We start from the raw sequence: 14,896 nt of genomic DNA on the forward strand, positions 1-14,896 counted from the left end.
AAAAAAAAAAATCAAACTCCATGTCATTGTGTCTCACACAAGTGAGTTCAAGGGCGGAGAAGGTCGTCCACAGGCTTCAGTCTTTGTCACGCCATTCAAAAGGCTCTTCAGTTTGATTTTCAGGGAGCAATGACATTTGACTGTTGCGCTGATACCGTCACCAGCTAATAAGTCAACTGGGACTGTGTTGCGTGTCTCCATGTTGCCTCTCCAATGAAGTCCAGTCATGTATTGATTCACGTCAGTGTTCGACAGCTGCTGAAGAAAAAAAAGACAACATCAATGAGGAATAGGAGTTAAATATCACCACTGGTCCGAGGAAAGTCTGAAATACTGTCGGTGTAAAGTCTCAACACATGATGTCATGTTTCAGCTCTAAATTATAAACTGAATTTTAAAATGTATAAATCCATACGAAAGATGAGGCACGTCCACCAGTCCCACAATGCACTGCAACAATTGAAACACTCATAAATAGATAAACACTCTATACACTCACACAACACGTATAATTTAGAGTCATCATTTAACCAATGTTTATGGAGGAAATCGAAGGCTTGATGTTGTTGAAGCGTCTAATATTTATTATAGTTGAATGAAGAGCAAACTGACTGGTGCGACTTCTAATGGGTTTCTACGATATCTACTAAACTCTTCTCTTTAAAGGAGAAGAAAACTTGGTTGTTCTCTCTCATCGGGCGCTATTTCTATTCATATTTTGTCGGAAGCGCTTTATGAAATGACATCATCACGCGTGTCCGCGGCTTTGTCTGATGCCTGCGTTGACCACGCCCCCCAGCAGGCAGACCATAAAGCTGCCGGAGTGCTCAGCAGCAGACACCCAGTCAGCGCGTCCAGCGAGGCAGACAGGTGCACCGCCGCCTCCCCGCTCCTTCAGCCTGAATATGAGCGCACGGAGCTGCCGCTTGCTTTGCGCGCTCCGTCTTCTTCAGCCGCACCTTTTTATATCCTGATCGCTTCCAGACACGAACAATGCCTTTTCCGCCCATCAGCCTCCATCCGAGGATCTCCTCTCCAGGCAGGGATCTGTTCGGGAAGAAGAAACCCACCGGAGTGCCTCCGCAGCCCGAACCCAAACCAGACAAAAGCGGGTCGGAAAAAGACAAGGGCTCCACTTCATGGGCTTCCGCCAATCTACGCAATCTAGGACGCAAAAGCCAGCAGGAGAAGAGTAAGTGTCCGGCGCTGAAGCCGCTCTCAGGTCAGGAGGTCAAGTGCTCCTGGTTCCCCAAACCTCAGGATCCTGCCGCGGGCGTCCGGCGCTCCAGCTCCATGGACTCCAGCAGACACCTCCAGGAGCGGGACCAAGCCAAGAAGGAGCTTCAGTTCACGCTCAGCCTCACCCCCGAGGCCATCCTCGTCATCCAGAAACGGAACCTGGAGAAGCAGCTGCTGGCCAAGCAGCAGAAGTGCTGCGCGTCAGCGGACTTCCGCCACCGGCGCGTCTTCCCTTCCAAAAAGGCGCACGGAGGCGCGAAGTGCGCGCCGGCGTCCAAGTGCGAAGGAGCGGAACAGGACATCACCGCTATTGTCAAAATATCGCTGCTCAACGATCAGTACAAGTACGACGACGTGGAGTACGAGGACGAGGACGGAGACGTGGACGAGACGGTGGTCCGCAAGTGTAAAGAGTGGCTGAAGGGGGTCGAGAACGCGGCCGCTTTGGGCAAAGTGGACAAACTTTCTGCACTACCGCACCTTAAGGGCTGCTGATGACGTCATGGCGAGCACGGACTCAGGTGGTGAATGACTTATTTATGTTGTAGGACACGCGCGCTCGTTTCTCCAGACGCTTGGATTGAATGGAGAATCATTTCCTTGACCCATTATGAACCTTCCGTTCTGGGATGATGCTTCGCCATGTTTGCCTCTGCAGCCCAATATTTAAAAAAAAAACCCCACTTATTCTTTGCACATGGGTTCAGTTGTCAGTGTGGCGCCACGGTATGTGTGTGAGTGTGTTGGCAGAGGCGTCTGTGTAAGGGCCTGGAAACCATCCCTTTGTGTGAGAGAACAATACGCTGTCAACAACAGGGATTTTATACTCGTCTGCTGCTGAAACCAAACTGGACTCTTTTATGTTCCCCTCTACAAAGGTTTGTATCCCTTTGTAGACGTGTAAGATATTGAATTCATATTTGTACCAGCCCATGTTTTCAATGGAACTTGAAGTAAAATGTTGACAAGCTGCCTTGTGTTTGGACTTTGTTTTTTCCAAGGTAAAACTAGAATGAGGAAGCTGCACCTCCTTGGCTGGAGATGCATGGGTTCATTGAATCAGTGATGTTGGAAGCAGAGGTCCAAGGTTTTGTTTTTAAATGTGGTGTTTTGTTACACTTTTCCACAGTCAGCAGCATCAGTCGAACACAAGTGAATCCCTGTGCCTCATGAACCGAGCTGGTTTGCCTCTTGTTGTGCGGTGGGTGGTCATAATGTTAAGGCCGACTGGTGCCAAAAACAAACATCATTACTAGTAATATAATAACATAGTAATAACAGTGATAATAAGTAATAGATTTGACTCTAATTTTCCCACGTGCATGGTGAAGTAGATTCAGTGATAGAATATTGTAGATCAATGGGGCTGAAATGTCAAGCAAATGACTAAACAAACCAGACAAATAGGGGTTGACAAACTGCAATACACATCAATACATTGTCGGTGTACTCTGTGGTGCACATTGCCTTTGCTTTAAATGTATGTTTTTGGTTGCTTGGTTCTCATGTGTTCAGTCCATGTGGAGACTGTGAGGCCAACTGGGCATTAGTGGACTAATCTTCTTAGATTTCCTGTTAAGCAGGTCGGACCGGTGTGCTCCAGGTGCATGATCCCCTCAGGAAGTTAGCCGCAGTCTGCTTTACCTCAGTAATATCAAACCACATCTTAATCTGGGATGTCCCCCGCCTGGAGCCGGCGCGTCCACGTCACTGTCACGATTGTGGACAGCGGCAACACACTGCTTCATATGACGAATGAGGTCTTTCACATACCAAAGGTTCCCTCACTTTTTCAATGATCGAATTTCAAATTTGTAAAAGCTGACATACACAGGCCACTCAGTAGTACCATATAGTACATAGTATATAGTATATAAACTCATCACAATACTCATGAGTCACGATACAATAGTATCACAATACTGGCATATATTTTTGCAATATTCTACAGAGCTAAAAAAAAAAAACATTACTAAATATTGAAAGAAAACTGAAGATGATTCCAAACAACTTTTCAATTGTTTCTTTATATTTTAATTCTGTCAATGAAACCATCGAGAACAAAGTGCTATCAATTACTGGCTACAGCGTTTTAAGAGATGTTTTGACCGTGGTGACCTAGAGCAGTGTTTTTCAACCTTTTTCTAAAAAAAAAAAAAAGAAAAATCCTGAGGCACACCACCAAAGGAACCTGGGCCAAAGCGCACTTAAAGTCCTCCAGAAAATCCCTATTCATTTGTGAAAAACTGTAGCTACTGACACTCGCTTGTTACTTTGCCAGGCTATTTGCAGAAACACATTGCAGAAAATGTATTTCTTTCAAATGTGTCCAGAAAGGGGCGGGCAATATGGCCAAGTATATTATGATTTATTCATTTATATACTCACTTTAAATAACTGTTTTGGTTTTATCACTTCTCTTTTGCATGATTTTAATGTAGTTTTGAGTTTCCAGACAAATCCTTTCTCATATTCTTTCTCTCTTTATGTTTTGGACAGAATTTATTTTGTTGTGCATTTAGTTTTTGTCCAACTTTTGGACTACGAAGCAAACTTTAACAGTCCATGAGTATCAATAAAGTTTTGAAGTGAGACGTCACGTTCGCCGTGAGCTCACCACGGCACTCCGGTTGAATAACGCAGACCTACAGAATATAAATCCACCCATCTATTTTCTAATGAATCATTTGAAATCAGGAAGAAGAAGTGAAGAAACTAGAAAACTGTAGTTTGTATGCAACTTGTTTTTGACAGGAAATGAAATAGTATAAAGTATAATTTCACAGTACATCCGCAGACACCCCTGTATCATCATATATTTTGAATCCTAAACCATGTTTAGACACCTCTGACTGACAGGTTCCCCGTCCATCCCCTGAGAGCCATTTGTCTCCATACAAACCCACAAGACCCAGCTTTTGTTCTCAGTTGCCAAGAGACCCAAGTTTTACTGGAGCTGTTGTTGAGTTCATTTAAAACAAACTTGCGGTCGGCTTCTCCACAACAGAGCCACAACAACTGGTAAGATCCTATTTTAAAAGTGTTTTTTTCGGACCTGCTTTTGTTTGAAGTCGTGTGTCTATCTCTCTCGCGACGAGAAGGTACTTTTGTGGAATACTGCTCAAAGAAGAACAAAGAAGTTGATTGATCAATGTTCTTGGTGTGAATGGGTCAGAAGGACAGATCCTGTGGAGAAGTTTAGAAACCAGGTTCGGGAGGCCAGATGGTTTGGACACACTGAGAGGAGAGACAGTGTTGGATGAGGACTGTTGGAGGAGCCCTGAAGAAGAAGAAGACAACCAATGAGGATCATGTACTGTGGTGAAGGAGGTCATGCAGAGAATAGGTGGGACTCAGGAGCAAGATCCAGTAGGTTGAGGAGGAGGTGGGACATTCCAAAAGAAGAATATAAGACCTCTCATGTTAATGATATATGATGAGATAAGGAGAAGCACTAAAGATTGAATCTTCTGGAAATAATAACCGTTGATATGAACGGATATTTCTATATGATGATAAAAGGCATGCTTGAAATAGTGTTTGTAGTTGTAATGTTTGTTCAAAGTGTTTAAAATAGTTGTTTATTTTACATTATTCAAATTCAATTATATGGTTGCACTATGTTGTACATTTTATTATGAACATTTTCAAATGCATTAAATAACACTAAGATGCTATAAAATAAAATAAAATGTATGTTAAACTTAATAAAATGATAAACTTATGTGCAGCCATATAATGTGATGTGTTAATAAGATGCTGCGCAAGCCAGTCAACTTGAGGCCCGTGGATATTCAGCACGTTTGACATCACATTCTGGTCCAGCCTGAGATGGCAGCCAACCTGGTACAGTGTGTTACAAGTCTTGTCTGCTGGCCTGTTACCAAAAGTTGTGCAATCCTCCATTGTGTCTTTTAAAGTGCGGCCTTGTTGTCGCTGCTCCCTCCCTCCCTTCCTCTCTGCTGATAACAGCTGTGATTCACTGTGAAACTTCACAAGACTCTGACTTGTGTTTATGATTAAAATGATTTAATCCTGCGGAGTTTAAAACCCGAACCTCGGCTGGAGTTCACCATCCCGTCCCAGTCTGTCTGTCTGCTAGAGTGACGTCACTGAGACTGACAGCTGCTTAAGCCTCAGCTGATTTACAGTCCGGACAGTGCAGATGGATGTGGCCCGAGCCCTGTCAGTCACAGAAGCCGAGCGGATCCATCATTCTCTGCTGCCAAGCCGTCACCGTGGCAACCCACCTGATAGATGCCGCTGCCTCCAGAATCAGAATCTAATTTATTGCCGTGATCAATGGGGATCCCACCAACTAGGAAAGTGCTTTGGAATAAAATAAAAAAGATAATATTAATATTAAAATAAAAGCTCTGGTCTGGATGGACCGTAGACAGTCCATGTCCAAGGTGAGAAGGGTCGGCTCTGATCCAACCTGCACGGCTCTGAGTCCTGGAGACATACAAGTTCTGAAGAGGTGGCAGGCTGCAACCGATCACCTTCTCAGCTTCTCTTTCTTCATCCCGCTCCCTAAAAGCATCATTGTCATCCTGCAAGAGGCTTTTCCCCCGGGCAATGAACGCATTACGTGTGTGGTCCTGTGAAGAGACTCTAACATCCATGATCGGAACCCAGGATCACTGAAGAACTAAATACTTTTTTTTTAATGTTTCATTCCTACAGCAGTGGGAGCTTAATGTGCATTGAGACTTCACCAAAAAGTTGCTGTCGATGAGAAGGTGAGAGAAGGAGGAGGAGAAAACACAGTGTCGGGCCGGTGTGTGGGTGGATGCTCTTGGCATGAGGGATGACCAAAAATGACTTTCTTCTTCAAATCTCCAGGCAGGATTCACTCCCACGGCAGCTAAATTGGGTTCCTCTTGTTGACAGTCAGGGTAGGAAGCACCAGTAGATTCTTGGAGGATCCAGGATCCAGAGCTGGAGACCCATGTGAGCAGTGAAAGCTGGGAGCTGAGAGCAACTCTGCTCCTTTCTCTGTGGAGTTTTGCAAGTCCTCCACAAGCTCGAGAGGGTTTCCACTGGGCACTCTGGTTTCCTCCAACAGCCACAACTAAAGGTTGTCTGCATATATTTGTGTAGTTATGGGCCTTTATACTGAGGCGCTTTACAGCTATGAAAGAAATATTGTGCTCTCTAGGTAAAGCCAAAACTTCCATGGCTGTGGGAGAATGAAACAGTAGCGCTCTCTAGTGGTGCTAATGGAAAACAACCCAAAAACGTATTTTAATTTAATATGTTTTAATTGTTGATTAACTCTTCCCATTTTAAAACTTGAATGTGGATAGAAATGCAAGACTGAATTTCATTTAAAAGTATAACAAAAAAAAAATACATTTAAAATTAAAATGTTCTGCAGCATATATTATTTGTTGAATAACGAACGAACATTTATATTTATAAAAGCGATGTTGGATCATGGGATTTTAATTAGGTCTTTATTTTTGTTGCTTGCTTATTTTTGATGTGGACGGTTCACTTTGTATGGAGAGACAATGACCAGAATATATTGACTTTGCTTGTTTTGTTTGTTTTTCAGAAGCGCAAATTTAAAGGATCAGTGAGTCTTCTCTCATCATTGACGTCCGGTAATAAACAAATAATGATCTATACTCGTTGGCTTCAAGCGTTGCTGCCCTCTAGTGGACAAATGTAAAGTTTTGGGGGTTTTTTCTACATTTGATTTCTTGTTTCCTCGTATCACTCTCGTACCACTACGGAGCCCTGGAGGTGACATGCATGCGTTTATTTTTTGTATGTGACGTATTAAACAATATCAAAATGAAGTAAAAAGCAGCAAAAATACTTCAGATAGTGCCTTTTTAAACACAAATAAAAGGCTTTAAAACCAAAAAAGTAGGGCTTGTTTAGTTCCTTCGTTTTTTCAACTCACAACTTTCCATGATTATCTCTATGAATGAAAATTCTACCATGACTTATGATCGATATGAGCTCTTTTTTTAACTTAATGTGTTGACTAGAGTACCGAAAATAACTACCTAAAATTGAATAAAGTAAACACACCACAAGATGAATTGAAAACTACTTCCCTTATCTCTTTACTGCTTGGTTCACTGGAGATGGAGCCTGGTTTGAATCTCTGTCGTAGAGCTTTGGATAAAAGGTTAAATAATGAAGCCAAACACGGAAATCCATTCTTTTTTCCTGTGATAAAGATTGAATTATTGGTTCATAAGGCAAAATGTTTATGCGCTGGTGACTAAAATGCAATGGCTACATGCATCTGATTCTCAACTCTACTCTCCTTGACCAAAGCACTTTGAGTGGAAGCTGTGAATACCAGACTAGTTCTGAGTGAAACAGTCATTTGGGATCCCCATTCTCTCTCTTCCCTTTCATGAATGAGGAGTCAGACATGAGTGCAGCACTGTCAACACTTTCTCCAGATTTCAAATACACAACCCTGGAAATCAAAGGCTGTTTTGACTGTGAGACAAACAACACGTCCTCTCCTCCTGCCGTCTCATGAATATCATTACCATAACAAACAACGGCAGGCTTGATGTCCAGCGGCGGACGGACATCACGGGGGGCTCAAAGAGTGGAAAAGCAAATACGACGGCGAGGGCTGTAGCGCCGCTATTTGTTAGAAACTCCAGTGTGTCCTGCAACTCTTCCCTGCTCTGCTCCGGGATGTGAATGACTTTGATTTTGACTGGTCTCTGCTCGGCAGAGGTGTGAAGAGAGCCATAAGCTTGAGAGAGCTCCTGCTTTGAGGGGGGTCTAACATGAGGGAGATCCTGTCTTATCTCCCCCTCCTGTAAAAGCGCCGCTCCTTCAGGAGGATGTAATTGTCCTTTCTAATGACTTGCACTTGAGAAGGAGAGACAAAGAGACGGCCATAAAGGACCTTTAGAGGCCTTTCAGCGGGAATCCTTTGCTTCAAATTGCTGAACAAATGAAACTGCCCCGTTGTTTCCTCAGCTCGGATCCAGAGACTTCAGTCTGAGGTGAGGCCGGACCAAAGCAGGCGAAGGCCAGGACACCTGCTGGGTCCTAATTGGTCCTTGCTGCCGTTAATGGCTTCCTGTGGCTGCATGTTTACTTCTCATTTGTTCTGTGTGCTCCGTTTCCCAGCCCCTGAAACAAGGAAGCCTCACTTTTAACCCCCTTTCCCATCAGCCGCTGTCTCTGACCCTCAGTCTGTCTGCGTCTCAAAAACAAAAAAGTTGTTACCCGGGATGGAGCCAGTTTTTAAATAGCTACAGGCACTGTTGTGAGGGGGGGCGGGGGGCGACCCAAAGTGTGTGTCATGTTGAGCAAGTCTTTGGGCTTCATTAGTATTGAAGAAGAAAAATGCTCTGAAAATAAAAATAAATAAATAAAAGCAAAAACTTTTTCCCCAATAAGACAACAAGGATTTATCTGACTTAACACACTCAGAGATGTTGACTAATACAGCATATCCACCTGATCTCTTGCATGCCAGACAACTGACCTGCTGCTTGCTGCTTGCTGCGGACAAAACATCCCCAAGTATCCTGCTCAATCCCGAGATCCTCCTGCAGGTAAACAACAACACACGTCCATTTTGTGTCGTCCACAAGATCCCTAAAACTGCTTTCCATCTCAGTACTTTCTACATACTTCTAATACATAGTTTTTTTACACATTAAACAACAGTGAACCAGGTCCTTCTACTGCAACAGCCGCTGATCTGAATCAGAATCTGATGTGACACCTGCCTCTATTGACCTGTAAACTGTTATGAAAAGCAGCAGCGCCGCCGCTCCTGAATCCAGACTCTCCTTCTGTTTGCCAGCGCGAGGTCAAGTCTCCCCCCTCTGACTGACCAGCTGGATGCTGAGCAGCCTCTGGTCCTAACGTTGGTCTCTCCGGATCCGTGTTTGCTCTGTCTTCCAGAGCAAACACAGGGGGCGGTTTAGTGCGGACCCTCCTGAAGCAGAGATGGTGACTCACGCAGAAGTGAGATGACCAAACACAGCCTGACCTCTCTGTTGTGGAGACTAACCTCTGTGGACAGAGCCACTCGGGCTCCTACAAACATCGTACAGGGGAAAATGTTGTAATTATGTCCCAGACAAAAGAGGCTGGCAATTGGCCCGCTGGTGTCACTTCATGCCGGCAGATGTGATTGGAGGGCTTTTATGAGCTTCAAGGCAAAGAGTCTGGGATTTACTGAGAGGGTGGGGGGGGTCACCTGACTTTGAGCTGCGGTGCCACTCAGGTGTGGAAGTCATATTCCTGCCATTAATTACAGATCAGTTGGGTGACATCGGAGCGCTTGCAAAGCTTTATATTCCGTCTTTATCTCCACAGTATGTCAGCCGTTACACCAGCTTCTAGACGTTGAAGTTTTCTGTTGCTCTACTTTTCATACACATGTGCTCTGTTTGTGCTTGTTATTGTTGTTGCTGCTGGGTTTGTCACTGACGTATTCAACATTAATGCGTCTATTGGTATCGACATACGTCCTGGCCGCCCAAACCTCACAGCTCTTTCGCAGCTTGCTGCGATTTCACAGTGGAATGGTGGTTAGTGCTGAGGAACATAATGTTATGTCTCCAACATAAATCCTTTAAATGTAATGCATTTTACTGTGAGCCTGTATGAAATATCATACTAAATAGCAGGACAGTCAACAGTCAAAAATGCAAAATGTCTCAGTAAAATGGATGTATATTGTGGCTGAAGGGGATCAGTCATACACCATGTTGACTTCTGTGATGGTGCCGGTCAGAGGAGCCACTCTGTGCAGCATGAGGAGAGGGAGGGGCCACGGCACTTTTTTAAAAATTATAATAACGTTTTCCAGAACAGGCACTTTTGCCATACATAAAAAAGGACTGGTGCTTCAGCACCACTATCCCTATGTTTATACCTGGTAATTAACACACGTCAAAGTTAGTGTAAAATCAATCGAACCTATAATAATGACACACAAATCCTTTTTGTGTTTCTTGATATTTACTAGTTTGTTTGCTAACTCTGTCTCTTACTTGGCTAAGGTCAGGTTGCAGGGGCCCGGATCCCTTTCCTCCAACTCTGTTTTTAAATAGGGCCCATCTACACAAAGAACATAGGTCCCTCTCTGTTGGTTTGTTTGTGTGTGTGTGTTTCTTTCTTTGTTTCTTTCTTTCTATTTGAAACCATCTTCTGTTTATTGTGTGTTTTTGTTATTTCCTGCAGTTTTCTGTTCTTGTGGGTGTAAGGCCGAAGGCAACTATATCAAATAGGAAAGGGTTTTCATGAGGTCTTCCAAACTAGACATACCCAAAGCACCTCTCTCATGAGCCGTCCAACCTCTTCAGCTCTGGATATGGAGGAGCAGCAACTAAACTTTTCCTTCATGGAGCAGCCTCTCTCACTTCCCAAGAGCTCCCATAACCTGGGAATAAAAAAAACATGACGCCATCTTGTTCTTTCGGTTGCTAACCAGAGCTCACAACCGTAGGTGAGAGTCGGAACCAACAGACTACTACTCGCCTCTCATGTCATGGTTAGGTTCCAAACTAGCACACTCTGGTCAGTCGGCCGGTGCTGGATGTCGGTGAGCATCGAGTGAAGGCCCACTGGCAAACACAGCCAGACAGCTGCCCCCCCGGCACTCCACCTCCACCACATTCCCCACGTCCGTGAGAAATACCCAAAATATAAAGCAATTAGAACCAAAGCCCAAATGTGAAGCTGCACAGGTTCGGTACCGCCGTCATAAGGTCATCGATTAAATCTGTCAACTCCGGGGCCTATTTATATGTTTGTTATTTGGAGGAGCGGTGATGGATGGGACAGCGGAGGTGGTCACCTGCTCATACTTTCCTCCCCGTGCTACATTTCACACTTGAGTATGGCTGCGTTTAAATTACATATTTCGAGGTTCCACTCACAGAATGTCAGCGCTGAGAAAATAAAAAATAAAATTATTTGTATTTCTTCATTAATGTAGCTGGCCTGCATTAGACGATAAATAATCAATAAACAATCGGTCACACATCTGTTAAATGTTATGGACACCATCTACTATAGTAATAATAATAGCAAAGAGGTGAAACCAGTCTTGACTCGTGTTTATCAAGTCTTCATTTGTAGGTATCCTGTTTGGCCGTCGGGTTGTGTGTAGCTGTTAGCTGCTGCACCGCCATGTGAGTAAACGCCGCCGCGCTCAGTCCAGCGCCAGTTTGCACCCAGCAGACAAAGTGTGTTGTCACCGGGGTGCGCAGTGTTATCGGGTGTGAGTCGCACCACACTATGGCTGCTCTTGAGAAGTAACACACCATTAGGAAAATATTAACAAGCCGACATGTTGTGTGGCGCCCGCACATCACAGCAGCGGCCCACTTGACCAGAGCGTGCGGATGTTTTTGCGTGAAAGTGACGCTGATTATCTGCGCTGTGTTAAATAGTGGATCATTTCTGTGTACCTCTGGCGTGTAGGATGAAAGGAGGGCAGAGGTCAGATGGGAGATCGTCGGAGGGGATCTTTGAAGACAAGGATGCGATTGAACAAATATTTCCTAAGGTTGGTGTCTTAACCCACAGGGGTCTTACTCTCTAAATGAAGGCGGCAAGAGACAAACACACCTGGAAATGACCACAACAGGGTGCTTCCGTGTACCGCTACCACTTGATATGTTTAAAGGGAAACTGTAGCTAAGTAGCTCCTCGGAGACTCAAGCATATTACAGGTTGGGAAATAATATTCTAGATGGGATTGTAGATCATGAGGCCAGAGGTGGGGGAGATCATGCTCTGAAGCCGAGATGAGCACAGACACACAAATATCTTTTCCTCTCACCCCGGTGTCAGGGTGGGTCGAGCAAACAGAGAGGGAGCGCAGAGGAGACAAACACCGGTCAGAGTGCTGCTGCCAATATTCAGAGTCCAAACCCCAAGACAGACACCCAAAGTATTTTGATATTTGTGGGTGCGGAAATCACAACTTCTAGACTTGTTCACACGGCTTGTCGCAGGGAGGACAAGAGCGCCCTTGAGCAAGGCACTTTTTTTAATTCAGTTCACGTTCCCTGCCTCGAGTGAAAGTAGAAGCACTGTTTTCATTTAACATTCAAGCTAATATACAAAATGCTAACTCTCAAATATGCTGAACAATAAACCCGACTTTTTTGTTTGCTTTTGCAGCTTCCAATGACACGTTTCTTTCCTCACACATTCACTGAATTTAAAATGTAATTCTGAATTCCACTCCCACAGTGACGGGGCGAATGTGATTTGGGCTGGACGTAATGGTCCTGTAAGCTTGAAAGCAGAGGAAGTCTGAAGGGAAACAGACTTGAATGTGTCTTCTACGTTAATTTTGGTTGCACCTGCATTGTCCCGGGACAGGACCGGGACAGGGGGAGAGTGTGGGAGCCTTGTGGCGCGGCGTAGATCAATAACATTAATTCACAGACTCGCAGTTAAAATGCAGGAAGTGGCCCAGTGTGACGGTCAGCGCTGGTGTTGGAGGAGGGAGAGGCGCCAAACGGGACACCAGGACTGTGGGAAATGACACCATCTATTACACCTCAGACGTTTTACAGTGAGCCCGGCTCGTAATGCCACGCGATGAAGCTGTTGGAGGTATAAAGTGATTAATATGAGGGGAAATAATAAACACTGTTGTGCCACCGCAGACGACAGTCCCGGTCTTCACAACACTCCAGAGGGATTTTATCAACAAGTTCCAGAGCGAGAGGCCTGGTTTTGTAAGTTTGGGACGAATCAAGTGAGGTTGTCTTCTTTAATCTATAAGGAATGAATATAATAATGCCACAACAATGCCATTCCTTTTTAAAGGCAATGTTCCTTATTGTTATTACTATGTATATTATGTATATTAAAAAGTGGCAGATGAATTAGACAAAATCTTATATATTTAATTATTTGTCATTTTTATTGGATTATTTAAAAGAATAGTTATTGCGTGGTTCAATTCCACTAATGCTATAATAATAGTAATGATGATGATAATAATAATAATGATGATGATAATAATAATAATGATAATAATAATACTTTTGATTTTGTTGAAATAACATTTAATGCCTGGGGAGGGAAATGGTTTTAATAAATACAATAAAAGTTTAAAAATAATGAAACAATAGTATATTATAAAATAAATAATAATATATAACAGTGCACAGTGCAAATTAAAGTGACAGAGAATGTGAAAAGATAGTATGGGGGTTCAACTCCAAACATTTATGTTGTTATTACAAAAACATATATTTTACTGTTGACCTCACAGAAGACTAGTTTCGTTTCTATCCTGCAGAAAAGACCAGACTCTTTCAGGAGACGCAGGAAAGCAGATGCGTACATGCAGGAGCTGAGGCAAGCGTACACCCTCTGCCTCGCCAACATGGCCCTCACACGTCGGTAATGAGCAGACAAAGCTCCAACCAATAGTTTGGGGATTGTCTTGTCAATAGCCCACTTACTTTCTTTCAACTATTTTTTAAACCGTCTGAGGTTTGTTTTTCTCTGCTTGCTGTGAATTTGATCCAGACTGCTGGACACAGAGGCGGAATCCCACGTCTGCTGGCAGGAAGGACAAAGTGTCCAGGACTTGGTTAGTAACACAAACTGGCCACAACACGCCGGAGCTATGGAAGCTCGCACATAGCCGCCACACGCTATGGGCCTTTAATATTTGTGTTCTTTTTTAGAAACTGCCTTGGTAACAGTTTACACCAAATACATTTTACCGGCAGCAGTGTTTATTTGTGTGTTCAACACATATGTGTCACATGTCTGCGTGTCAGATCGTATGTTTTATTATCTAACTTACCCACATTTTCCATGACTTCTTCACCATAGGTGCTTCCAGATATGACGGCTAAGCAAAGAGAGCCTCACAAGTCGCCACCTCCGGACTCTGAGAAAGAGCCAACAAACGTGCGCCCACCATCTTGTGGGCCGCTGAGTGACACATCATCACGATGGTATTCAGAAAATAAAATCTTTATTTGGTATTTAAAATGATTCTTGCTTGTAATTGCTGCTGTGTTTGTCAGCTCCTTGGATGTTTTCTTCCACTCAACACCTGAGCCCTTATCTATCGAGGACGTGTGTCGGCAAAGCAATGTCAAGGTAATAACTTATAATGAAAGCTCAGTGTTTAGTAATGCGCATTTTACTTGTCTTCTTTTTAGGTCATCGACTGTGGAACTCAGCTGTGGTCGAACTATACGCTGGACGACTGAAGTTGGACTCAGAGCAGTTAGACAAAATGATTTTATGTTTGGCGACAGGGAAATTTCCCCATTATTCATTTGATTTTTTTTTTTTTTTACATGTATCCAGCATACTAAAAAGTGTATTGGGTGATGAAAAATAAATAAATATGTATATTTTTTTAAATATGCAAAACTATTGATGCTATTACTCTGACAACGTTCCTTTAACTGTGTCTGACAATGTCACAATGAGGTGTCCGCACTTTACAGTGACTGTGCCGCACTGTTAAAAAGAGCTTTCCCCATACGTTCATATAACATCATACGACTGCTAGCTATCATTAAGACATAATTAAAGCATGACTAAAAGAAACGTCAACGCAATATCATTATATTCCCCGATTATGTTTCCTCTTTACGTTATTTTTTATCATCATTGTTTCACTATTTCATCACAACTTCGTTCAATGGAGAAC

General features: G+C 43.5%; 1 protein-coding gene across 1 annotated transcript; it reads left to right on the top strand.

Moving 5' to 3' along the window:
- The first annotated feature begins 61 nt into the window (after positions 1-61).
- On the top strand, positions 62-2,209 carry prr18 (proline rich 18). Its single transcript, XM_053875165.1, has one exon. It carries the CDS (start codon positions 994-996, stop codon positions 1,732-1,734), a length of 741 nt encoding a protein of 246 aa, XP_053731140.1. The 5' UTR covers positions 62-993; the 3' UTR covers positions 1,735-2,209.
- The last annotated feature ends 12,687 nt before the right edge of the window (positions 2,210-14,896 follow it).

The sequence above is a fragment of the Synchiropus splendidus genome, chromosome 9 (assembly GCF_027744825.2).
Source record: "Synchiropus splendidus isolate RoL2022-P1 chromosome 9, RoL_Sspl_1.0, whole genome shotgun sequence".
Classification (NCBI taxonomy): domain Eukaryota; kingdom Metazoa; phylum Chordata; class Actinopteri; order Syngnathiformes; family Callionymidae; genus Synchiropus; species Synchiropus splendidus.

What these genes read in the sequence shown, in the direction of transcription:
- prr18 (XM_053875165.1), top strand. Translation starts at nt 994, where the DNA reads ATGCCTTTTCCGCCCATCAGCCTCCATCCGAGGATCTCCTCTCCAGGC.